General features: G+C 43.4%; 2 protein-coding genes across 3 annotated transcripts; one reads left to right on the forward strand and one right to left on the reverse strand.

The window, feature by feature from the left end:
• Positions 1 to 4,000: 4,000 nt before the first annotated feature.
• On the reverse strand, positions 4,001 to 18,440 carry KARS1 (lysyl-tRNA synthetase 1). 2 transcript variants are annotated; one of them, XM_024735615.1, is made up of 15 exons: positions 18,301 to 18,425; positions 16,604 to 16,783; positions 14,539 to 14,698; positions 13,449 to 13,614; positions 10,988 to 11,081; positions 10,459 to 10,645; positions 10,027 to 10,152; positions 8,501 to 8,620; positions 7,303 to 7,465; positions 7,022 to 7,195; positions 6,779 to 6,864; positions 6,370 to 6,455; positions 5,630 to 5,756; positions 4,825 to 4,968; positions 4,001 to 4,286 (listed from the first exon to the last, which is right to left on the reverse strand). In XM_024735615.1, exons 2-15 carry the CDS (start codon positions 16,747 to 16,749, stop codon positions 4,188 to 4,190), a joined length of 1,878 nt encoding a protein of 625 aa, XP_024591383.1. In that variant the 5' UTR covers positions 16,750 to 16,783; positions 18,301 to 18,425; the 3' UTR covers positions 4,001 to 4,187. The 2 variants fall into 2 exon arrangements, with proteins under 2 accessions (XP_024591383.1, XP_024591384.1); XM_024735616.1 differs by lacking the exon at positions 16,604 to 16,783 and having other exon boundaries at positions 18,301 to 18,440.
• A 26-nt stretch (positions 18,441 to 18,466) lies between these two features.
• On the forward strand, positions 18,467 to 26,340 carry TERF2IP (TERF2 interacting protein). The gene is given in 3 exon segments (XM_024735617.1): positions 18,467 to 19,261; positions 23,685 to 23,809; positions 25,123 to 26,340. Coding segments are annotated over 3 exon segments (1,197 nt in total). The 5' UTR covers positions 18,467 to 18,585; the 3' UTR covers positions 25,519 to 26,340.
• The last annotated feature ends 575 nt before the right edge of the window (positions 26,341 to 26,915 follow it).

The raw sequence follows: 26,915 nt of genomic DNA on the forward strand, positions 1-26,915 counted from the left end.
AGGGGGCGGAGCCAGGGGCGGCTGGGCTGATCCTTAGAGTCTAGCGACTTCCGGCGCTGTGCTTAGGTAGCGGTTAAACGGCTCAGGGAAGCTGACTCCCCGATAGGATAGATTCAAATAGTAGAATGATTTCGTATCCTGGAACACTAGTCTGAATTTTTGTCTGAAACAGCGATGTCCAGTAGAAATATAATTCGAGCCAGATACGTAATTTAAAAATTTCTAGTAGCTACATTTTAAAAAGTCAAAAGAAATAAGTGAAATTAATTTTAACCATATATTTTATTTAACCCAGCATATTCAACATATTTCAACGTGTAATCAATATTTTTAAAATAAATTTCAGATATTTTACATTCTTTTTTTCATACTAAGTTTAAGAAATCTGGTGTGTATATTACACTTACACTACATCTAAGTTCTGACCAGCCCCATTTCAAACGCTCAATAGCCATATGTGGCTAGTGGCTTACCATATTGGACAGCTCTAAACCTTCAGATTGTCAGGTATAGGTAGTATAGCTGTCTTGGATAGTTCAGGAGCCTGTACCATTCAGCAGCTCTATACCTCAATTACTAAAGATGAGAGAATTCACTTTTCTTACTACCCCTCAAAAGCTAGAGAAGAAGTGCAACTTACTTGACCCCCATCTTTCTCTCTAGATCAGAGGAAAAGGGCCACAGGCCTCCTCCAAGTGTCAGGACCCTGATCCTCGTTCCTCTCTCCATGTTTAGTTTTTTCTGTTTTGTTTTTGGCCGTGCGGCATGTGGGATCTTAGTTCTCTGACCAGGGATCGAACCTGCGTCCCTTGCATTGGAAACGCGGGGTCTTAACCACTGGACTGCCAGGGAAGTCCCTCCAGCACTTTTAATCTGCGACTGACTCCTTGTCTTTAAAGACTCCTGGTGGGGGAATCATCTTCCAGGGTTATCTCAGGGATTAGTACCACCATTTGTCTAGTTGCATAAACTGAAAAGTGAATCACCTTGTCATTTCCCTTCCCTTCACCCCCATAATATAATCCAATATATAATCCATTACCAAGTCCTGTTGAGCTTTCTATCTCTTGAGTCCATCCAATTCTGTCCATTTTCATGGCAACACCCTAGTGTGAACTGCTGTTGTCTCCCTCTTGGACTGCTTGTTAACCTTGGACTTTAACCTCTTTCTGCCCAACTCCAATTCTTTTTCACAGAGCAGCCAGACTGATGTTTTCAAAACGCAGATATGATGTCACTCCCTTGCTCAAATGCTTCAGTGGTTTCCCAGCACTTTTAAAATGCAGACAAAGTCCCATAGTAGGGCTCACAGCCCTGTATGACCAGCACCCTCCTGCCTCATCTGTTGGCATATTTCTTTGGGTTTTTATATCTAGTGGTATTGGTCTTCTCCTTGTTCTTTCCTCGTCAGGGCCTTTGCACTTGTTGCCACACTATGGAAAGCCCTTCCTTCCCTTCTTTGACTAGTTAGTACTCTATCTTCCTTCAGATCTCAGATCTGATGTCCTCAGGGAAGCCTTCCTTAACTAGGTCTGTTAGAGTTTCTCAATACCCCATGGATCTCTCCTTCAAAGCATTTTCCAGAGTTGCCATTTTTTGTTTTTTTGGGGGATGATTTATTAAATATCTATTTTCTTAAAGGATTTTTTTTTAAAGATTTAATTTTATTTATTTTTGGCTGCGTTGGGTCTACATTGCTGCGCGCGGGCTTTCTCTAGTGGCGAGCGGGGGCTACTCTTCGTTGTGGAGCACGGGCTCTAGGCACGTGGGCTGTTGTTGTGGCACAGGGGCTCTAGAGCGCAGGCTTAACTGTGGTACATGGGCTTAGCTGCTCTGCGGCATGTGGCATCTTCCCAGACCAGGGATCAAGCCCATGCCCCCTGCATTGGTAGGAGGATTCTTAACCACTGTACTACCAGGTAAGTCCCCTTCCAGCTTTCATTCTGTTTGTCATTTTTCCTGCTAAACCGCACAGACAAGATGTCTACTGCTGCTTCAGTTCCTCTATCCCCAAGCTCTTTGAGGCCAGACAGCTGGCATCTGCCCCCAGCCTACTACTAAACAGCTCTTGAAAGATCACTTGTGACCTCATTAATCCTTGTTGCCTTTTCCAATGGTCCACATTGACGGTACAGTGGTGCCTGAAGTCCAGTCCCTTATCCTGGTGAGTTGACTTTTCATTTTAATTAACCACCTTGCTGAAGGATATGCCATATGATGTGTTTCTTCTGAAATACCACCTGGTCATCTAACCAGCACTGCCAAGTGCTCCTGGAGCCTATGTTCAACACCAGCAAGGACTGAGGTTCTCAGCACTCCCTGTAGTTCCCAGTTAGGTAATTTCTGCGGGCTTAGATCGTTTTACCAACCGCAAAGTAAAAACCTGCTCTGTGAAAGTAGACTGGCAACTCCCAAGCCGAGACGCTTGCAGAGGTTTTGCTGAAGTGCAAAAGACAAGTCCTTTGTCGTCTCATTGGAGAAAAGTTTCCCCCAGCTGCCTCCCTGTGTCATGGGCTCTCTTTTAACAGCAGGTCCCCAGCCATACCCTTGTCACATTCTTAGCTCAATTGAACTGTGCTGAAAATGAGAATACACCAGACTCACTATTCAGCATCCTATTCACTCTTCCCACTCAACGTCTAACAAGCATGTTAAATTTAATTATGTCCAAAACCAAACACTCAACCTTCCTTCTCAAACCTGCACTTCCTCAAGTTTTTTCCATTTCAAGTCAATGACAACTCTACTTTCCAGTTGGTCAGGCCCCAAACCTTGAAATTATCATTGATTCCTCTTCTTATAACCCACATTGACAGCAGATTCTGTTGACCTCAGGAACACAGGCAAAGTCCAATGGCTCAACCATCTCCATCACTTTATACCACCCAAGGCTAAGCCATCATCTCTCCTCAGCCCACTGCTGCAGTGCAACTGTCTCCCTTTCACTCTTGCTTTCCCCATGCTAACTAGAACAATCTTTTAAAAACACTGCTCAAAAAAAATAAATAAATAAAAATGAAAACACTGCTCAAGGGAACTTCCCTGGTGGTCCAGTGGCTAAGACTCCATGCTTCCAATGCAGAGGGCATGGGTTCGATCCCTGGTTGGGGAACTAAGATCCCACATGCCATACGTGGTGTGGCCAACAAACAAACAAAACAACACTGCTCAAAACCCTCCAATGGCTTCACACCTCACTCATAATAAAATACACACTCCTTTGCATGGCTTACAGATGCCTGCATGATCTGGGCCCTTACTGATCTTTACTTTCTCCTCTCCGGCCAAACCAGACCCCTTTGCTGTTCCTCAAAAATGCAGCCCTAAAAAAAAAAAAAAAAAAAAAAAAAAAAAAAAAAAATGCAGCCCTGTAGTCTGAATCACCCCTTTTCCACTCAGATCTCTGTTTGCAGATCTCTACTTAAATGTCACCTAGAAGAGGTCTTCCCTGACCACATATGCAACGTAGCACTACCTCCATCACTTCTATCTAAAATAGCACCTCTGGGGACTTCCCTGGAGGTCCAGTGGTTAAGACTTCGCCTTCCAATGCAGGGGGTGGTTGGATCCCTGGTCGGGGAGCTAAGACTCCACATGCCTCGTGGCCAAAAAAACCAAAACATAAAGCAGAAGCAATATTGTTAACAAATTCAATAAAGACTTTAAAATAAAATATAATAGCACCTCTGTCCCCTTTCCCTGCTTCATGTTTCTTCTTAGCATGCATCACTATCACAAATATGGATTTACTTGTTTCTTATTTGTTTAGTTGCCCCCCAAACTCCTGCCCCTAAAGCAAGAGTGTAAGTTCCACAAAAGCAGGAACTTGGCTTCTGTTCACTGGTGTGTCCCCAATCCCTTGGAACAATGGCTGGCACAGAGCAGACATTAATATAAATTTGTTCAATGAATAAAGTGGTATAATCCTAAACATTCATTATATCAGCTGTCTGAGAAATAAGATGACATTCCAAAAGTAAAAAGAGTGATGAGACAGGAGTAGAGACAAATGGTTTATTTGGTAACAAGGAGTAAAAAGGAATTCTTAATTCCTCTTCTCTCTTGATGGCTGACATGAAATGTGATAGTCAAACGGATAGCAACACACACAGGAATTCCCTCGCAGTCCTTGATCTTCTGCACAAACGCAAAGATGCCCAAGTCATACGACTTGCTGTTATTGTTTTCTAGACAGAAGTGCCGGCTGCTGTGCTTTCCAGTCCATCAGTGGTGGCTACATTCTCCTTCTTGTCTTCGGGTTTCATGGCAGGAAACAGAAGCACTTCCTACAGGAGAGAGAATGCATTCTGAAGCTAAGGCACACTTTTTCCTGGCTATCCACCTACTCCTTTCTCCCCTCATTACTGTTATCACCAAAACCCGGAGATCTGTGTTTATTTCAATTCAGTCCCTCTCAGTTACAGAGGATGGAAAAGAAGAAATGCGCAGCGCTGCCTAGGGTACAATGTCAAAAGAAGGAATAAACAGAGAGGTTCTCTTCAAATATGATTTCCTCAACTATAAACATGGGATAGCAACAGTTTCTACACATCGTAAGCTGACTTAAGTTAAGTGAGGTGATGCATGTAGATGGCTTAGCAGGTTCCTTGGATCCTTAAGAAATATGAACAATCAGTATTTCTTCTGCCTGAGGTTGAAACTCCCCCAAATTCTGTAAGGTCAGATGCTCTGCCCCTCCTCTTGTGAAGTCACCTGTAACTTCTCTGCCTGCCCCTCCTCCTAGCCCAAAGCCCTCTCTTTATGCTCCAGGCCCACCACACCCCGCTTCCAACACAGTGGTGCTCCTTCAGGGTCTCCTCGTACCTTGATGTTATTGGAGTCTGTGAGAAACATGGTGACGCGGTCGATGCCCATGCCCCAGCCACCTGTTGGGGGCAGCCCATATTCCAGGGCAGTGCAGAAGGTTTCATCTATGAACATGGCCTCATCATCGCCAGCAGCTTTGGCCTGGAAGAGGAGAACCACACAGTGACGTCGTTCTAGGCTGTGCTCTCTCAGCGTCTGAGTGAGCACGTGAAAAGGTCCAGAGGCGTTATCATTCCAGGGATGCTCTGGACACCCAGCACTTGCTGGGAATTGGTTTCCCAGTAACTCCAGGATGGAGTCATTTCTTTCAAAGACCTGGAAGTCAGGACTGATGAATTCTACCTCAGAACACATGCAAATTCCTCTGCGAAATGAAAATACTTCTACTGCCTGGGGCTCTTCGAGTCCAGTGAAACGCATTTTCTTTCAGAGACTCTGATGGTTCCCAACAGTCTTTCTCCCACTTCCTGAACCACCCATCAGTGGCAGTGCTAGTAGAGGCAGCCTGTGGGTGCTGTGGCTTCCCATCCTCACGCCACCTCAATAAATGTACCATCTAAGAAAAATTATGTTCTTGTCAAGTGTCACACTCCTCAAACAGATATTCACGCCTAAGCTCCATTTACATATAAATTCTAGGGCCCAAACTAGTCAAGTTCTCCATCTTGAAATGTGACTTCCTCCAGTGAAGCCTGTGGCTTTCATCCTTCACTGTGCTGAAGTCACCAGGAGTTGCAGACAAGACACAGACCAGGGTTAAGGCTGATATCTTCTGGTGAGTGGGCACATATTCCTTCCTTACCTTGGCCTGTTCTTCAAAAAGCTGCCGCTGTCGCACAGGGTCATTCAGCTCAGTGTAGGCGTTGCATATTTCCTTTTTCATGACAAATAGCTCAAAGCGTTCAGTCAGACCCTCTTTAGAGCGGTGCCTGGGGACAGGAGACCAAAGGGGAGGGTGAATATGCAGGTTCAGCAAGAACATCTGGTACAAACAAGGATTCCTGAAATCTAGTTGACTCAAAATTGTTACTGATTGTGACCCATAGCCTGCATGCATTCTTGGCACCAAATCATCTGGTACATTAGTGAGGAGGGTTAGAGACAAAGCAGCTTTAATTATCTTCACAACAGGCGTGTGTGATAGACTGATACACTGAACCATACCCCCTGTATTCATGCCCTTCTGTAGTCCCTGCCACACCGACTCTGGGCTGCCCATATGACTTGCTCTGGCCAATGGGACATCAGCAGAGGCTTGATATGTGTTTGCACATCAGGATTTATTCTTTTGGAATGCTTCCACTTGGAACGCTGGCTACGCTGTCAGAGAGGCCCCAGAGGATGAGATCCCATGTAGAGGAGATGCAAGGTGCCCTGGCAGAGTTTCCAGTTGAAAAAAGCCACTTGAGTTACCCTAGCCAACACCATGCAGAGCAGAAAGACTACCCAATGAACCCAAACTCTTGAGAATAAACCGTTTTATGCCGCTAAGCTCTGAGGTTATGCAGCAACAGGTAACTGCAACACCGTGCTTTATCTTACCATTTGGCCAGAGGACTCATTATCTGCGGGTGATCACAGATGAACGTAGGATTGATGCACGTCACTTCCAGGAACTCCCCAACAAGCTTAAGGAGAAAGCAGAGTTAGAGAGCCCTTCTAAATGGCATTTTGATCGTCTCCGTCTTGGTGGTAGAGGCCTCGGACCCTAACCCTATACCTGATGCTATAGGGGTTTATCCTAAGCTTCTCAATGGTTAGTAATAAGGTAACGAACATAACTATTTGGCACAGAGCTTAGTACAGCAGGAGTTCAAAACTTGTTCTCTCATTAGAGCTTTCCTCTGTGAAGCTGTAGAAGTTCATTCTCTACAGTGGAGTTCATCTTCATAGGGAGGGAGGGGCGTTACCACTGGATGAGGGCATGTACTAGAAGTGCACGGCCTTTCACCTTATCAAGGAGCCTGGCTGTCGTCCGAGGTGGAGGGCATTCAACAGCTTTTGCCACACAGATATCATCTAGAATTTTGCGAGTTTCTGTAAATACAAACGTACAAGTTAGGACAGAAGACATCACACTACCCCATTAAGAGGTATATAAAGAGAATAACATGGGAGATTCTAGCCCTGACCTAATCTAATTCAGAGCTGAACAGGAAGGAGGGCCCTAGAGTGAAGGAGTGCATCACTTTACCTTCCGTCTCGAAGAGCTTAGTTTCTGGCAGCTTCGTGCCCAGGGCTTTCTCCAGCTCTTCGACCATGCTGATTTTCCGGAAGGGTGGGGTGAAGTCAATCTCACAGGCTTGGCCCTCTGGGCCATCTGGATGATAGGTGACCTTGTAACTGCCTGTAATGTGTTTCACCATCCCTGGGAAAGAAATGTGTCATTTAAAGAGGACCAACAGGAAGTCCAAGTGAAAGTGGCACACCAGCCCTGCAGACACATGTGAAAGACAAAGGGACAGGAGGGGTCACCTGAAATCATCTTCTCTGTGATTTCCATGAGATCATGATAGTCTGCATAGGCCATGTAGAATTCACAGGTGGTGAACTCAGGATTGTGAGTCAAATCAATTCCTTCATTCCGGAACTGGCGTCCGATTTCATAAATCCGGTCAATGCCACCAACCACCAGCATCTAATAACAACACACGGCTGTGGTCATGGCAGCTAATCTTGTTTTACTGGCTAGGGAAAGTGTGTGCCTACAAAAGCTGTAACTTGGATTTCACAGCTCAAGGCATGCTTTCAGGTCTCTAGCCAAATGCTGAGTGTCCTACTCTCTTTAGGCCTTCGTGGATAGTCATCATTCTGGCTGTCCAGGATCACTGAACTCTCGTCCTTTGTCTGGGGTGTCCCCCATCTTGTGAGTGTGAGCCTCCCCAAGAAAGAAGCCTCTTCTGGGGTTAAGATGTAGGAATGTGACATAAGTTGCCCAACCTGTGAGACTTCAACATGCAAAGAAGATGCAGGTGTTGCACAGAATCCCTTCTGGTGAAAGGGGCCAGAGATACTGGCTTATAGAGGCAGTAACTGCAGAAGTCCCAATGGCAATGACCTGTGCCTAGTGCCAAGCTTATGAGTTGTGGTAACTGTGCTGACTGGAAGATACTGGGTTCTTCATGGGAACAGCCCAGTGATATGATGCAGAATCGTTTCAGTTGTGTGGCCTCCAAGCCTGATTCTCTGATCTTCCTGGAAATTGTGAGCTTCCTTATATATTTGAATACATTTTTTTTTTTTTTGCTTAAACACCATTAACAGGTTTTGTCGTTTGCAAGTAAGAATCTTAAATGACACAGTCTTCCATATTTACTCTGGTGATTTGACGATATTTCCAACTTTCAGACAGAGATTCAACTCATTCTTCTACAAAAGACTAAAATCAAATTTAATCCAAGGATTATAAACTTAAAAGTATTATGAGATTATGGGAAACAAAGTATGTTAGGAGGATCGGTACACCTAGGAAAGATACCCCCTTTGCCCTATAATACTCTACTGATCCTATAGATAAATTCCAGAAATGTAACACTCAGAAGCCTGACAATTTAGAATACTCTCCTGGTTGTTCTACCCTCAATGTTCCTCTTATTTCTGACTGTACCTGTCTAGCCAATATTTTTCAGCCTTCTACTTCTCTAAGGACACAGGGCATCTTCTTATTGACTACCTTATGGTAGAGTTCTGGAGCAATCCTCATATATAAATTCATGTCCAGCTCGTTGTGGTAGGTGATAAAAGGCTTGGCCACAGCTCCCCCTGGGATGATGTTCATCATGGGAGTTTCAACCTAAAAGAGAGGAAAAACATTTAGTTCACGGACAGAGGTCCTCAAACTAGAGTTCTTGGGAATGGCTCAGACTTTAAATGTGATAGGCTAAGCCTACTATATCCCAAGTAAAAGTTAAGTTCAATAATAATGCGTAGGTGCTTGACAAAAAAAGTAGAGATAGCTTGATTTTCTAGAATAGAGTCTCTATTAATACCAAACACCATTAACACAGTACCATAAACTTTCATAAGCTGTTAGTGGGACTCTAAATGGGTACAGCCTTTCTTGAGTTCAGTTTGCAGTATTTATTAAAAATTGTAACTGCTTATACCCTTTGACTTATTCTACTTCTAGAAATCCATCTTACAGAAACACATGTCCATGTGTACAAAGATGTTCACTAAAACATTACTGAAGAAAATCAGAAACTTAAACTATCAATAGGGGAAAGAATTATAAAGCATCAAAAAGGAATACACATACACATATATATGGACATGCAAAGGGCCCCTGTGTGTGTGTGTGTGTGTGTGTGTGTGTGTGTGTGGGAGGTCCATTATAATACATACGATGTGACTTCATTTATGTTTAAAGCAAAAAATAAAACCCTTCTAAAACACTTACACATGTACCCCACCTGCAACATGCATAGGAGTGGAGGTATTATGAATATGCAGAGTAAATGGCGAGGAAGGATATTCAAGTTGTTTTTTTAAAAAATATATTTATTTATTTATTTATCTGGTTGCGCTGGGTCTTAGTTGCAGCATGCAGGCTCCTTAGTTGAGGCTCAAGAGTTCCTTAGTTGTGGCATGCAAACTCTTAGTTGCGGCACGCATGTGGGACCTAGTTCCCTGACCAGGGATTGAACCTTGGCCCCCTGCATCGGGAGTGCAGTCTTAACCACTGTGCCACCTCAAATTCAAGTTTGGAGAGAGACATTAGCTGGGAAAAAATGAAAGGGGACCTTCAGTTTTGTTTCTATTTATTTCTTTATTGTTTGAATTTGTTTTATGGTAATAGGTACTCACCTTTCTCATAAAATTAGAAAATAAAAAAAAAATTTTTTTTTTTGCTCTACAAATTTTCCTAAACAACTTTTAGTTTAAATAAGTTGAATAAAAATCAAGAAAAATATTTTTTAATGCTACAAAAAAACAAAATGAGTTGATAACACATTGAACATGGCATTGTTAGCATGTGGATGGCCCTCTACTTTGTCCATTATCTTAGAAGTCCTGTCCTACCTTCCTAATCAGGGCACTAAATAAACAAGTGGAACAAAGACACTGGCAAGAAAGGGGACTTTTCACTGAGCATGAAGGATACTGACACAGGATGTGCCTGTGGAGAAGGGAAGGGAAGAAGAGTAAGAGGCAAGCACAGAATGCAGCTCATCATGTCAGGTAAGAACTTTCCATCACCTCTAGGAATCCCAACTCATCCAAGAAATGCCTTATGTATGTGATGATCTTAGAGCGGATGATAAACTTCTGCCTCACAAAGTCATTCAGGATCAAGTCCAAGTATCTCTGACGAAACCTTGTTTCCTAAATGAAAAGTAACAGATAGAAATCACTGATGTGTTTGATTCAATGGTATGATAAACCAGAGCCAGGGGGCCACAAGAAATTACCTTGTCTTTTTTTTTTTTTTTTTTGCGGTACGCGGGCCTCTCACTGCTGTGGCCTCTCCCGTTGCAGAGCACAGGCTCCGGAAGCGCAGGCTCAGCGGCCACGGCTCATGGGCCCAGCCGCTCCGCGGCATGTGGGATCCTCCCGGACCGGGGCACGAACCCGTGTCCCCTGCATCGGCAGGCGGACTCTCAACCACTGCGCCACCAGGGAAGCCCCTACCTTGTCTTTGAGGCCAAAGTGAAGATGAGGTAACATATGCAAGCAAGGAGACAGCAGTGTGACTTCATAGGGAATGATGCTCAGCTCGCCCTTCTTGGTTTTCCCAGGATTGCCCTGAACTCCAATTATGTCTCCCCGGCGCAGTTTGTTGTTAATACGAATAAATTCTTCTTCAGATTTATAATTCCTGAATAAATGGAAAACATAATTCAGTATACAATATCCCAAATTAAAACTGACCACTGGTTTTACTGTGGAACCCTCACTAAAGTGTTAATGTGTACCCAAGAAGAATCTCAGATTCAAGGTCAACTGTTAAAAAGTATTATCTTTTATTTTTAATTGCTCCACAACCCAAGATCAGTCTTTATTCTTCAGGTGACCAGATGGCCCTTTTGTTTTCCCAACCATATACCACTCCCTTTAACTTTAATTTCCTATGGGAAAAGAAGACTATATGGGCCTTTGTCCCCAGTCATGTTGCTCTGGGCCAAACTAGAAAGGCCTGTAACTGGATATTTCTATATACCTGGAATTGGCCATGACTTGCAACTTGACCCCCTCTCCTCGAAGGTCATAGAAGATGAGCTTTCCCCCAGAAGCTCTTTTGGCATGGATCCTACCTAGAGAACAGCAAAAATAATGACAGAAGCAGAAGCTATTTCATGATATCAGTGCCAAAAAAGCTCCCTCTGCAGTTTTTACATCCAGGCAGAATATAAACTAGAACAATTTGATTTAGCCTGAGGCCTAAGCCCTGCCATTTTCTTCATGACAAAGTTGGCTCCCCATTTAAACCAGTTAAAAGATGTGCAGGAAGATCTGGCTTTTAAAGGTGTTCAATGGATTCCTGGAATGTTGGTGGCAGCATAGTTGTGGGATCTTCCTATATCTTTACATAAAAATAGAAAGCACAAGGACTTCCCTGGTGGTCCAGTGGTTAAGACTCTGTGCTCCCAATGCAGGGATAGACAGGCAAGGCCAAAAAGCCATGGACAAAATTTACAACAAAATTATGTGGGAAGATATTCCCAAGAATCCCCAAATACAAGCACTGGGGAAAACCACTAAGGGCCCCAAGACCTCTATATGGGAAAAAGCTATGGGAAGCAGTAGAGTCTCTGGCAGATCTGAGAACTGGAAGTCTCCCCAAAAGCCATACGTATTCACTGGAAAATGTGGCAGGGCTGAGTGGAGGATAGCAGCGGACACTGGGAGGATAGCAGCTTACTGTCATACAAGTCAATATAATTGGCTGCAGTAAGAAGGTCTAGGGGATGAAGTCCTTTAGTGTAGCCCCCAAGAACTCTCTAAATTTAACAGCAAGGGATCTCTCCGAGGACAAGGCCCCACAAAATTGAACAAGACCAAGAAAACAGAGACAAAGGAAAGAGAAGGTCCAACAAAAGCGAGAAAGGAGAAGAGCCTGAAAATCCCAGAAAGCAAGCTGCTGTATTTCTGAATGCTCCACAAAAACAACAGAAGAGGGAGCTCAGTGAAGGTGGAAAAGCTATCTGAACCAAGCTTCCTTTTAACATTGAAGAAAATTAATCTCACATGAAAATAAACAACATAAAAGTAATGAGGTCAAATACCAAAGTTATTAAATTAAAAAAAGAGAATAAGGAGAATAACATCATCACAGGCAACAAAAGCACTAGAAAGACATGCTCAGGAAAAAGCAAAACATTCTATTTCATGAGCTGAAAGACATTAAGAATATGACACAAAATGTGAAAGAACACAAATTAGAATTAGAAGAAACTAAGAAATGAGACGACACACTGAAAAAATTAGAAATAAAAGAAAAAATCACCTCAGAAAGGAAGCCTAAATTAGAAGGAAATAAGAGTGAATAAATACAACAAATAATGCCTTAAGAGAATTACACTGGAAAGGAGGATACAATTTAAAAATCAAAGTACAAAAAAAGGATAAAAAGGAGCCCCAGGGGCTTCCCTGGTGGCGCAGTGGTTGAGAGTACGCCTGCCGATGCAGGGGACACTGGTTCGTGCCCTGGTCCCGGAAGATCCCACATGCCGCGGAGCAACTAAGCCTGTGTGCCACAACTACTGAGCCTGTGCTCTAGAGCCTGCAAGCCACGACTACTGAGTCCTCGTGCCACAATTACTGAAGCTCATGCGCCTAGAGCCCGTGCTGTGCAACAGGAGAAGCCACCGCAATGAGAAGATGGCGTACTGCAATGAAGAGTAGCCCCCGCTCGCCGCAACTAGAGAAAGCCCGTGTGCAGCAACGAAGACCCCACAGATAAATAAATAAAATGAATACATTTATTAAAAAAAAAAAAAAAAAAGGGCACACTGTGTACCTGAGAATACTGACCCAGAATAACTAACATCAAGGCATATTTTAGTGAAAACACTGGACTTTAAAGAAAAAGACATTTGGGGGGCATTTAAGTATTGGCAGGGGTTCTCTCTGGGTGGTGGGATTATGGGTAATCAAACTTTTCTTTCTTTGCCTTTCTGAATGTTTCAACATTCTAAATTTTCTACAACAAATAGTTTTATATATTTTTTGGGGGGAAGGTATAAACAAAAGACAGGATTTAATTATCTTTTAAATTAAGAAGATCCCACACAAGACAGTAAACTCCAAAATAACAGTGCTCTAGAAAAACAGCCTAGTGTAAAGTAGTCTAGGAACACAGATTGCAGTTTTTAGGAGCTCAGGGCCATGCCTCCCACTGATGAAGGGAAGTCCTCATAAAGGACTGTGAATGAGTAGCAGTATCAGGCCAGGAGTCCCCCACAAAGAATGCCCCTTCCTCTGTAGCATCACCACTGGAATGTGACCTCATGCCTCAGGGCTGCTCTACTTTCTGTGAATAGACATACTGGTGCCATCTCTAGTAATGTAGCCTCAGACTTAAGCTTTTTGAGAGCAAGACCACCCCAGACCTTCCTTTGTGCAACTGGAGAGGCCTGCCTGCTGTGGGAGCTCAGCAAACTGCCAGGGAATCTTCCTACCTGCCACCTTTAAGGTGATGTCAGTCAGGTGCTCCCCAGGCTGCAGGTGACTGTATTCTTGGATAAAGTGAGTGAGCGAGATGTCGACGTGGAACTTGTGTGGGTATGGGTCTTCCCCATTGACCTTCAGCTGGTGGACTGCTTGGCTGCGGATTTTGAAGTATTGCTGTTAAAAAAAAACAAAAGAGCTTTTGAGAAGTTGAACATGGTCAATCCAGAGGCTTGTCTAACGGAGTTCTGTATTCTGCCTCAGAGGGGCCCCAATACAGTGAGGTTTCTTTAACCAACCCCCCTGAATCCTTGAAATCATAGGCTTGGAATATGGAGTGAGATTTGCACTTAAATATGCAGGGTGGCCAGATCCACAGCTGGGAATAAAGGCCAGAATTCCAAAATACAAGATTCAACAAAAAGAAAAATCAAATCTCTGCCTAAAATGATGTTTAATTGGTACAGATGGCCCTGGTTACCACTTTTGTAGACACATCTGCATGGTGAGTCACTTATCTTCCTACTTTCCTGCCCCTGGCCACACACCAGACTTTTTCCCCAAGGCAGGCCCATGGGCCTGGAGGATGTGTAAAAGGAATATTCTATATCAGGGGTCAGCAAACTTATTCTGATGTAACTACTCAACTCTATTGCAGTGTGAAAGCAGTCTTAGACATATATAAACAAATGGGCATGGCTGTGTTTCGACACAATTTTATTTATAAAACCAGGGAGGAGGGATTGGGGTAGTGGTGGCTTTGGCCTGTGGGCCATAGCTGGCCAATCTCTGGGCTAAAGTAAACCCCAGCCCACCTTTAGGGAGACATTTTCTCTGGGGCTGCTATAAGGCCCAGCGAGCTCCAAGGAAGATCAGTCACTTGGAAGTACTGGATTCTCCCAAATATCTGTAAGTAGTCGACAAGAAGAATGCGCAGGGCCTGTGCCTTTAACCAGATGGAGTGGTGGGCCCACCCTCATCCATCCCTGTGCCTGTTTCAGTTCCTATTAATCTCCTTAATCACTGGTCCCAAGGAATTTGCCATAATCCGCATTAGAAGCTTCCCTATGCCCAGCCAGGGCAGTGGTCCCGAAGACTCACGTTTGGGTCCAAGCTCTCCTCCTCCGCACCCACACCATTATCAGCAGTGTGGCTGGTGGCAGCAGCAGCGGCCTGGCTTAGTTGTTTCTCACTGAGCTCCTTCTGCTTGGCCTCCTTCTCTGCTATTTTCTTCTCAGCTTTCAGGCGTCTCTTTAGCTCACTGTCAGGAAGATGAAAATGTTCAACGTGACAGGTGCCTGAAGAGTCCTCTATGTTCTGCCCCATAGCTACTTATCAAAAATATGAATAACCTGGGGAAACACTCATGCCCAGTTCTACATGCCCACTGTTAGTCTCTCAGTCACTGAACTCTATATGTGAAACAGACAAGGGAAAAAAAAAAACTTAGAATAAAGATGTGTAAGATCTTTCTCAGTCTCTTTTTTCCAGTCTGAGGTCCTTGGCATTAGATCCCAACTAAAATCAAGATAGACAAGGACAAAGAAAACCCTACATATTAATTTATATTTAGAATAGGAAAAAAGGTTTTCCAGAAAATCAGCAAGGTAGGCCTTTCTCAAGCTACTTAGGCTTGGGAGCTCCTTGAGGCCAGGGACTGAATCTTAGTTGTTTGGATTCCTCTGCAGAACACGGAAGTTCCTAGAGCATCAGGTCTGATGTGTGATAACGTGACATCTCTAGCTTTGTCTGTCATCTCTCTCCCCTCCCGAAAGGAGTGGGTTAGTCTGGGGTGGGGTGAGGAAGAGGGGGCTCTTCAGAGTTCAGGGAGACACTCCACTGACAATCTCTCCCCCAGCATTGATCAATGCATTGACAATGGCCCTCAGCATTGGCCTCACTCTCCACAATGGAGCCTGACTTTGACAACAAATTGGGTAGAATAGTGTACAAAGCAGCATAGCACAGGGGATAATATACCATCTTTGGAGCCAGACTGCCTGGGGCTAAATCCTGACACGCCTACCTACCAATTATGTGACTTTGGGCAAGTAACTTAATTTCTTCTGCAAAATAATAATAGACACCCTCTTCCCCAGATGTTGTGAGGATTGAGATAATATACATAAAGAGATGACCCCACCCCTAGCATTTTAGTAACCATGCAAATGTGAACCATTCTAGGTATCCCTATCTTAACCCTTCGCACTCTGCCTCAAGGACAGAAATTTTACAGATGTGGATAAATTTCTTGTCAAATCTCTCACTATTCAAACTCTTCATACTCGTCACCTGAGACTCAAAAACTAAAGCGATTGGTACAACTTGGCTTAAATAACTTGAACACTTGCTATCTGAACCCAGAAACCAAACAGATTTGGGTAGAGAGGGATACCCTCATTATTCAAATAGACTTGATCATTCCTTTAAACCACCAATGTTAACTGAATATCCTGTCATAACGAACCATGGCAAATGATCCTTAGGCTTGCATACTGTTTGGCTTCAGGGTCCATTTAAAATTATCTATGAGTTTAGAATAACTCAATTAAAAAAACTTAATTGGAGATTTGAAATGATTATCTTTTAAGTAAGAAAACTGACTCTGAGGGCCTCAAAGTAAGTGTCTCTGGATAAAATCTGTTTTCTAGCAGTTGTGAAGCCACCTTTCTAGAACAGTGCTAGACTTATTGTGCTGTCATTCAGTCAGTGGGCATCAAAGCCTCTCTGGTTCTTCCTGGCATTAACATAATGAACTTGTTTTCCATTCAACTGGCTGTTGCTCTTTAAGTCAAATCAATAATAAAGATAATCCAAAAAGGTCCTAGGAGTAAGAACTAAGACTAGAAACCAAGTTAATCTCAGGAGCAAAGAAATTCCAGAAAGACGGGGAAGGGACAATAACCTGCATTAGAAATTCTTTATTCATAAAGGGTTTTGTTCTCAGCACTGTTCTAGAATAAGACCTAAAAGTCATCTCAAGAATCTATGGAGTGAGAATTTGAATTTATTAAAGAGAAACTGAGAAAGGACTATTGGTTTTGGTAGGTAGCAGGGTTGTTTCATTAGCAAGTCCAAAGACTTAGCCAGAGGCTTAACAGATAAGAAACCAAGTAAGGGAAGGATTTTTGCTCCCAGAGCAATAAAGAAGGTAATGGGCACCAACCTTCTTTTATCAAAAAGTGGCTTGTCCTTGTGAATCGTTGTGAAACGAGCAAGTTGACACAGGCGCAGCTCCCTCTGCCCCCACTGTGCCCAGGACGGTTGGCGCAGGGACCCCCTAACAAGCCTTACAGCAGCTTGCGTCAACATGGCAGATTACCCTGGAACTAATGATTACCACCACCTAACAGGAAACACAGAGATGTGGTGTCAGATGGGACAGACAGTACACATACTCCCAGCCAGCACTCCTACTCTTATGGGTTGGGTGCGGGGAGAAGGCGAGGTTATGAAACCTTTTAGTGTCCCATTTTACATAAGACTCTCTCAACTGACATCAACCCTGTAACACTCACTGTGCTGCAAATTAACTGACAATGTTCTCAGTCCTGGCTATGGTAAGATGGTGCTTATTTGGGGTCAACAGCAAGTCAGTCAATGGTTTATGGGTAGAAATGTTCACAACAGTCTAGAAAATGGGAGTGTTTCTGAAGCCCCTGACATGTAGTTTCTCTCTTGGTGATGAAATACCTGTCCACAAAGATGGCAATGGGAAGCGTACAAAACATCACCATCAACTGCAAACTCTAGAGGAAGCTAAAAACAAGCCACACAAAAGCACCTGAATCAAAGACAAGCCTTGTTTGGAGCTCCAGGAACAGGGAGGAAAGAAGAAATTCAGAAAGAGTCTTAGACTACATTAAGTTTATACATTAACACTGGAAGGCAACAGAACGACAGAGATCATGTTCTTTATCGCCTTAAAATAAATGTGGCCTTGAATGAATCACCTGGCAGGGAGCCTATCTGTTTTTAAACTTGGAGAAAATAACTGGCATACAATGGTGCTCACTAAAGATTTACACCAAGGAAGTTCCAATAACAATTAAGAAACAGAACTAAAAATTTGCACTAAAGCAGGCATTATATGCAATAAACTAACTTCTCTCCGATGCCTCTGGAACGGTACTATATTTATGTACCATCCTTAGGAGTACTGAGGAACTAGTCACTCAGATCATTACCTACGTTCTATGAAGAACTCCGGTTGAGAAGGAGTGTAGTATTAAGAGAATACAAGACACAGTCAGTGAAAAGGCGGCTAATCTTAACTTATTTATATTCACCTTCATACTCCAAGGATTTGGGGTGATTAACAAAGATACAGCCAGCTGTGCTAAGTGCAGTTTGGTGTACCCGGCTAAATAAAACAGTCCCTACTGCCAGACATACTCACAATGCTCTAACCCATATGGAGAGGTGTACGACACAGTTTTAGAACTGATCCCTTTAATACAAAGGGTTCTGAATGGCCTTTGATACATAAAGTTCGAACATTGAAGGTGCTTCTGAAAAGCTAGGGTATTTAACATTTCCCCAACTTCTTTACCGGGGTGTGGCACAGTAACGCATTTCTCGGAGAAAAGGGAAGGAGTAAATTTCGCTTTTCTCTGTCCCCGCCCAGTTCTCCGCATTCTTACTCCAAGAGTACGAGAAGGAGGAAGGACCCAACCAGCGGGGGGCCCCCGGGCATCCTGGGGGATGTAGTTTCGGGGCGCAGCGACTACGTCCCAGCATGTTCATACCCACGAGAACCAGCAGGAAGGCCCCAGGCACAGTCGCCTCGGCCGGAGCCTGGAGGCGCCTCCTAGTTCAGACTCTCCGACAGCAAAGGTTTTAATGACCTGCTGCGACACTTACTTTTTGCTCAGTTTCGGCTCGCAGTCGTCCACTTTAACTTCAGGTCCCTGCACCTCAGCCATCTTCCCAGAGGGCCGGACCTAAAGAGGACGAGGGTCGCACGGCAATTTCCAGGTCACGCTCAGAAGCCCCGCCTCTTCCGGGGAAAGGGGGGCGGGCACGGCTCTGTGCAACTGCGGCGCAGGCGTAGTACGGGGTTGTGGGGCGGCGGCAGCGGCGTCTGAAGCGTTACCTCAGGCACTGGGGCTCTGTACGCCGCTCTTCTTCTGGTGCTCGGCGTGAGCTATGGCTGAGGCGATGGATTTGGGCAAAGACCCCAATGGGCCAACCCATTCCTCGACTCTGTTCGTGAGGGAGGATGGCAGCTCCATGTCCTTCTACGTGCGTCCCAGCCCGGCGAAGCGCCGGCTCTCGACGCTCATCCTGCACGGCGGCGGCACCTTGTGTCGCGTGCAGGAGCCCGGGGCCGTGCTGCTGGCTCAGCCTGGGGAGGCGGCGGCCGAGGCCTCGGGCGACTTCATTTCCACGCAGTACATCCTGGACTGCGTGGAGCGCAACGAGAGGCTCGAGCTGGAGGCCTACCGGTTGGGCCCGGCTCTAGGGGCCGACCAGGCCCCAGAGACGAAGCCCGGGGTTCAGGCTGGGGGCGCCGCCGTCACGGAGCCCGAGCTGCAGCCGCACGCGGGGCGGATCGTCTTCACGGACGCGGACGACGTGGCCATCTTGACGTACGTGAAGGAACATGCCCGCTCGCCCAGCTCCGTTACCGGCAACGCCTTGTGGAAAGCGATGGAGAAGAGCTCGCTCACCCAGCACTCGTGGCAGTCCATGAAGGACCGCTACCTCAAGCGCCTGCGGGGCCAGGAGCATAAGTACCTGTTGGGGGAGGCCCCAGTGAGCCCCTCCTCCCAGAAACTCAAGCGGAAAACTGAGCAAGACCCCGAGGATGCTGATAGCGGGGGTGAGGCTTGCTGCGAACGCGCGAGCCCTCTGCTGTCCCCTGTGTGAGGCGGGGGCGTCGGCCTCTTTCCTCTTCTGTTGGGCGTCCATGTTGGCGTCTTGGGGAGCATCGTCCAGCCCCCTCCTCACCCCCCCCTTTGACATCCGGGTAATATTGCGCCGTTTGCTAAGGTCTCTCTTAATTCACTTTTCCAATAACTGGGGTATTGGCATGGTCCGATATTCAAAAGGTGCAGAAAGAGTATGTGGAAAATTCTCCCCCCTTTCCTTTCCCACCAGCTACCTAGTTTTTTCCCCCCAGAGACAACGGGGAACCAGCTTCTTGGGTATCTTTTAAGAGATTTCCCAGACTCGTTTTAAAAAATAGTTCTTCTGTATTCAGGTACGTTCCGTATAAGACGTTTTAAAGCCATGCCTGCCAGACCAGCTTATTTTAATTTCTTGGCTTAAATGACTGCATATTCACATAAGAAGGTTCTCAGTGGGCAGTCGCTTCCACGTTTCGCTCGGGTGAAGTGTATTTCTAACGCAGTTGAACAGAATATTGGGATTCAGGGCCGGTTAGGACACAGTGCATAGCTGTTGAGATGCTTCGCTTCTGATAAAACGGGTATTGACAGCGTAAACTGACAGACCCTTTTGTTTAAAGAGTCATGCTGCTTCCTCAGCTTCTCTTTCCTATGTGGCTCTTCTGCCTAACAGTTGAAATCTGGGAAGGCAAATCTGTTAATCCTATTCAATATGCTTAGTAGGAATTTTGTTTTTGGTAAAAGTGACATTTGAGATTCATTCATTCAACAGATGTTTGAGTGCCAGACATTTATCCTGCTGGGATATAACAGTAAATAAAACCCCCTTCAGTCATGGAGTTTAAAATGCTAGCTGGGCAGCGGGAAGTGCTACAGAAAAAAATAAATCAGGGTAAGGGCCGGAGAGGAGGAGGTTTTCTACAGGATGAGAAGGGAAGTATTGTAAGCTGATGCTTGAGCAGAGACCAGAGGAAATGAAAGAACTCAGCAGTTGGTTATCTGAGAAAGAGTGTTTCAGGCTTAGGGAGTATTAAGTACAAAGGCCCTGAGGTGGAGTATAGCTGGTGTGTTTTTGGAGCAACAGAGACCTGTGTGGCTGGGATGGAGGAAGCAAGAGGGAGAATTCTTGGAGAGACTGGACTGTGTGTATGGGTGAAGGAGATCATGTAGGGCCCTGATTTTAAATCAGTGGTGTGGAGATGGCTGGTAGACCAATTGGAACTTGGGACAAAATTAAGCTGGATTCACCCTACTCAGTGTTTTGATATTCAGGCATTTGAATGTAAAAATTAAAATCATAAAATGACCAGGAGAAAATGTGGATGAGTATCCTTTTTTGTTTTTTGTGGTTTTTTTTTTTTGGCCGCGGCTTGCAGGGTTCCCCAACCAGGGGTCAAACCCAGGCCCATGGCAGTGAAAGCACAGAGTCTTAACCAGTGGACTGCCAGGGAATTCCCGAGTATCCTTTTTATTTTAAAATTTTATTTATTTATTTATTTTGAATTATTTTATTTTATTTTATTATTTGTTTTTGGCTGCGTTGGGTCTTTGTTGCTGCACGTGGGCTTTTTCTAGTTTCGGAGGGCGGGGGCTACTCTTCATTGCCGTGTGCAGGCTTCTCATTGCTGCGGCATGTGGGATGTTCCCCGACCAGGGCTTGAACCCGTGTCCGCTCATTGGCAGGCGGATTCTTAACCACTGTGCCAGTAGGGAAGTCCCGGAGTATCCCTTTTAATAGTTATATGTTGATAGTTCTGAAACCAGGAAGACTAAGAAAAAACTTTATATATTTGATTACTTAAAATGTAAAGCTTCTCATGATAAATAAAGTCAGAGGGCAAACTGGAAAAATATTTCCAATACATTGCAACAGAGTGAGTTTCCTTAATGTCCAAAGAGCTTGTAGAAGTTAGTAAGTAAAAAAAAACGAGTAGAAAAATGAGCAAAGGAAATGGAACAGGAAGTTTCCAGAAAAGGAAATAAATGGCAGATAAACAAATGCAGAAATATTGTTACTGAATAAAAATAAATTAGACCCTGAGGGGACTTCCTTGGCTGTCCAGTGGTTAAGACTCCGTGCTTCCACTGCAGGGGGCACGGTTCGAAAGGACCAGTACAAGCCATGCCTGGACTTCTGCCCATGGAAACTGAAATAAATGTGTCTGGTGTGTTTTTTAGAAAAGTAGATCAGAGCAAGGCAATGTCATATTTTATCAGTTAGATTGGCAATAACTAACAAAATGGGTAATACCCAGAGTTAACGAGGTATATGAAAACAAGTACACTCCTACATTATTAATAGAAGGAAATCGGTACAATTTCTTTGGAAGGAATTTTGACACCATCTGACAACATTTAAAATACATGTTCCCTTAAACATGGTAATTATTGCCTCTAGGAATTTATCCTCAGATATACTCCAAGTGTAAAAGAGTACATAGTGAAAAGTGAGTCTCACTGCTCCATACCCCTTCCCCCGCTTCCTCTCCCAGAGGCAACCACTGTTGTTGTCCCTTGTTTGTGTCCGTTTTGCTCATAGTAACACTAGGACACTAGACAGAAGTTTGTTCTGCAGTTTGCTTTCTTTTTTTAACTTAATAGATCTTGAAGCTTTTGTGTGTCTGCTCATTGTTTCATTCCTTTCTTGTTCATTGCATTGTGTTTCATTATGTGAGCCATAATTTGTTCACACTTTTTATTATGGAAAATTTCGAACATTTACAGAAGTAGAAAGAATAGTATAATGCACGTACCCATCACCCAACTTCACCTGATTATAGTTTGTGGCCAGTTTTTTCATCTACACCTTTTATCCTGACTTCTGGGATTATTTTGAAGCCAGTGCCGGCCATTATCCCATTTTTTTATCTGTTTCAGCAAGTATCTCTAAAATATAAGGCTTCTTTTTAAAATTTTATGTAAAATAAAATTGACTTATTTTGGTGTGCAGTTATGTATTTAAATTTTTTTTATTGTGGTAGAATATACATTAGATAAAATTTACCATTTTAGCTGTTTTTAAGTGTTCAGTTCAGTAGCACTAAGTATGTTCACATCGTGATGCAGTCATCGCCACGATCCATCTCTAGAACATTTTCATCTTCCAGAACTGAAATTTGTACCCATTAAACACCAACCCATGTTGCAACATGTGTGAGAATTTTGTTCCTAGTGTTTCCACATCTTGGATATTGTGAATAATGCTGCTGTGGTATGGGTTACTAATACCTGTTTGAGACCCTGCTTTTTTTTTTTTTTTGGGTGTATTCTCAGAAGTGGAATTGCTGGATCATATGGTAATTATATGTTTTTTTTTTTTTTTAGCGGTACGCGGGGCTCTCACTGTTGTGGCCTCTCCCGTTGCGGAGCACAGGCTCCGGACGCGCAGGCTCAGCGGCCATGGCTCACGGGCCCAGCCGCTCCGTGGCATGTGGGACCTTCCCACACCGGGGCACGAACCCGTGTCCCCTGCATCGGCAGGCGGACTCTCAACCACTGCGCCACCAAGGAAGCCCTAATTATATGTTTAATATTTTAAGAAACTGCCATACAGTTTTCCAGTTAGGTGTTTTAACACATGTACAACAGATGGTGATGTAACCACCAAAATCAGGATACAGAACAATTCCATCACAAAAAATCTCTCTCGTGTTGCCCCTTAGTAGTCAGTCTTTGTTAAATGGAAAATAGCAGAGTTAAGTCCTCAGAACAAAGAGTAAAAGGGAAATAGGAGGATATTTAGCTTTAGGAGGCTCTCCTTTCTGTAGATGGTATGTGGTGGATTGTGGTAGACCCCCCCAGATCTGTCTTCCCCTGGGAGAACTGCCTTACCCAAGGTTCTGTCATTCTAGGCTAGCATCCAATGACTAATCTATGCGGGGTTAAAATAACATCTTGCCTCCCTTGCCCCAACTTGGTCAACTCTGTAGGGCCTTCCTAGCTCCAGACTTCTGCATGGTTTCAGTTGCGGCCTTGTTGGAACTCTCACAGCTCTCAGCTTCTTTCTGCCCAGTGAACACACCTTAATCAACACCTTACTTGTTAATCTCCATCTCAGAACCTACTTCCCAGAGAACCCAATTTATGGCACAGTTTTGTTAATTTGCAAGATCTATAAATACAAAGCGAAAAATGAATTAAGCTTGAAGAGTATTTTTACTTTACGTATCAGAACCTAGGAAAATTATCACCATTTTTATTGTACAACTTTTCAGAAGCAAGAGTAGAAATTATTGAACATGCATGTCATGTTTTTCTTACCCTTCTGATCAAAAACATTTTCTAATAGGAAAAAAGTGCAGGCTCACTTCTGGCCCAGAGCTCACAGAGCATTTACTATATTTTTGGTTTCTGTAAAAAAGGCTAATTCTAATCTGGTGCTGTTCTGTTTAATAGAACCACAGAATAAGAGAACTCCAGACTTGCCTGAAGAAGAATTTGAAAAGGAAGAGATCAAGGAGAATGAAGAAGCAGTCAAAAAGATGCTTGTAGAAGCCACCCGGGAGTTTGAGGAGATTGTGGTATGTTAACTAGATTTAACTCATGTTTTTTTCCTACGTCCATTCTCCTCCTTTGAAATTGATCTTCCCATCTGTTATTTTTATACACCTGAGGCCCAGAAAGGTAAGAGAGAAGTTCAAGATGGAGGAGGAAAATGGAAGGTGAGACTGATCAAGGTTCTGGGCATGTACTTTTAGTTTTTGGTAGGATGATTTAAGGAGGAGTGGAGGGAGAAAGATGGGGGAGAATTATTTTTAGGCAGTATAAAGCATCTTACTTTGAGTACTTTCATCTGTAAGTTTTTGTAAGTTAAGTTTGCAGATTTATCTTTTTAAAATGTTTTTATTCTCAGGTAAAAGTAATTTTTTAAAGAGGTTAATTTTTTATCAAGCAATTTTAGCTTTTTGTATACTTAGAGCTTTTTTAGAATTTTTTAGCTCTTCCATATTCAGTTAAGTTCTAAAACTTTGTTGGAATCCCATATTTAATCATAGTTATAGAGAAAGGCAACCATAAAATAATGAGTAATAAAAAAATCCAAATTATATGTGCATATCTTCTCTAAGAAAAAGGATCTTGTTAATTAACTTTTCTTACTAACACTAAGAAAAATGGTTATGCATCAGTCTAAAACAGGAAACTAATTTGAAATTCATTTAATTTAAAGTTGGTTCATTTTCTGTAAACTTTCAAATACTCTCAACAACTCTCAAACATGGCCTACATAGGTCTCCTCTCACATAACACACTTTGTGACGTGCCTAAATACAGTGTAGTGTGGAGACCCTAATATATTCATACAGCAATGTTTTTTGAGTACTTACCATGTGAAGGCATTGGTAGGCACTGGGGATGTAGTGATGAGCAAAACATAACATTTCCTGCCCTATGGAGCTTACAATCTGAGAGTGAAGTCAAATTTTTAACAAATAATCTAGTGCATACATGTGTATACATATATGTGTATGCACATAACATTTATTTTTCACATTCAGTGTAGCTTCTAATGTTCTGTTGGAATACCATATACCTACACGTACGTACATATGTACACATGCATACACACACACACACACACACACACACCCCATCCACACTCACACTTCTTACCCTATCATATACATACATATATATACACATACACACACATATGCACACATCCAATATGAGTAAATGTAAGAAGGAACATAGCACATAAGAGGAACTGAAGGAAGTCCAGTGTGATTGGGGTGAAAAGGGCAAGGAAGTGGTAGCTGGGAGAGACCAGATATTTTAAGAGTAAGTATTCATGACTTGGTAATTAGGAACTGGTCATATTCATCACTTTCTCTAGGTGGATGAGAGCCCTGATTTTGAAATACATATAACAATGTGTGATGATGATCCACCCACACCTGAGGAAGACTCAGAAACACAGCCTGATGAGGAAGAATAAGAAGAAAAAGTTTCCGCACCAGAGGTGGGAGCTGCCATTAAGATCATCCGGCAGTTAATGGAAAAGTTTAACTTGGATCTGTCAACAGTTACACAGGCCTTCCTAAAAAATAGTGGTGAGCTGGAGGCTACTTCCTCCTTTTTAGAGTCTGGTCAGAGGGCTGATGGGTATCCCATTTGGTCCCGACAGGATGACTTAGATTTGCAAAAAGATGATGAGGGTACCCGAGATGCACTGGTCAAAAAATTTGGTGCTCAGAATGTAGCTCGGAGGATTGAATTCCGAAAGAAATAATTGGCAAGATAATGAAAAAAAAAGGTTTGGCAGATAAGGCATTAAAAAATTTTTTTGTGACTATTGAACTTCAGAGATTTTTACATTGGAACTGACACTCATCTTTTGACCAATGCTATTGTTGCTCTGTGAGTCCTAGATTTTGTAGCCAAGCAAAGTTGGAGGATGAAAATAAAAGAAATTGGATATATTTAGAGCTGTTCCTGGCAGTATCAATGTGTCTGTAAAAGGAAAATCAAAAACAGAGAGGTTGGTTTACATAGTAATAACCACTTTCTGGAATGGAATCCCTGCTGTATTGGTGAGAGAAGCTAGTGACAAAGTCAAAGGCAGAAAATTAGATGGGTCGTTTCAGAAAGCATAAATAAAGAGCCTCCTATCCTTTGGCAGAAGCTTCTCTAGATTATGATAGATTCCAAATCAAGAATCTAGGAATGTGGAAAGATTTAATTACAAGGCCTTGGAACATGGACTGTCCCAAACCCTTGCATCCCCCAGTGAACTCTGATTTCTGGGCTGCTTTGAAAACCCCATATTCCTTTTGCCAACTTATATTTGGGGAGCCTCTTCGTTGGCTGTTCTTTTCTTCAAGTCTGTCAGTTAAGTCTCTAGCATGTGTTTCTTTATCTACCATCCAGTTTTGTTTAAAACACAAAAATTTAGAGAGTCTTGGGAAAAGTCTTACTTGGTTACTAGTATTGTGTTTTTATTTATTGAGGATAGTTTTGTGCTAAGAATAGTGTTAGATTTAAAAATTAGAGGATTAATTCCTCTTTGTTGTGTTGATTTCATTATTGAAAATAAATAGAACTTTGTATTTGAGTCTCCACAAAGTGTTTTCTTTGATTGTGTTCACAAAACCTTTTAGGTATAAAAACCATAAAGGAACTAACATTTTTGGCTCTTAGTAATTAGAACCAATAAAGAGTTCCATTTAAGACTAATGGGTTATTAGAAAGAAACTGTTTCTTCTGGGTGGAGCAAAGAGAAGATCTGTGTCAGGGAATGTGAAAGATGGCATAACAAGGTGAACTGCTGAGAGTCAAAAGGGAAGAGAAGCCAATAAGGAACCATCCGGTGTGTAATAGAAGGTGTCAGTGCCTGTCCCAAATGCCTGAGCACTCACCATTCCAGCACTTGCCACCATCAGGAGTCCTACTGCAAGCACCTTCCTAAGGCTCCCTCTCTGCTTGAAGTGCTGTGGAGTTAATGCCCCTGAGAGCAGCTTTCAGCTAATGGTGAATAGGAATCAGAGGATGCATCCCAGCTTCCTTGCTCACCAGAGAAATGACAGCTGAATATTTGAGTTACCCCTCGAGTGGAGTTACCCCATACCATCCGAGGCCGCCAGTAGAAGAAAGCATAGTTGCCCACAGTGGTATGAATGCACCTGCATA

This window comes from Neophocaena asiaeorientalis, unplaced genomic scaffold, assembly GCF_003031525.2.
Source record: "Neophocaena asiaeorientalis asiaeorientalis breed wild unplaced genomic scaffold, Neophocaena_asiaeorientalis_V1.1 scaffold40, whole genome shotgun sequence".
Lineage (NCBI taxonomy): Eukaryota > Metazoa > Chordata > Mammalia > Artiodactyla > Phocoenidae > Neophocaena > Neophocaena asiaeorientalis.

Excerpts from the sequence above, each read along its gene's own strand:
- KARS1 (XM_024735615.1), bottom strand. The coding sequence starts at position 16,749 with ATGTTGACGCAAGCTGCTGTAAGGCTTGTTAGGGGGTCCCTGCGCCAA. Across the intron at positions 11,082-13,448 it reads CATCACCTTAAAGGTGGCAG|GTAGGATCCATGCCAAAAGA; the intron begins GTAGGAAGATTC and ends GCTGTTCTCTAG. Across the intron at positions 6,865-7,021 it reads TAAGCTCTTCGAGACGGAAG|AAACTCGCAAAATTCTAGAT; the intron begins GTAAAGTGATGC and ends TTGTATTTACAG.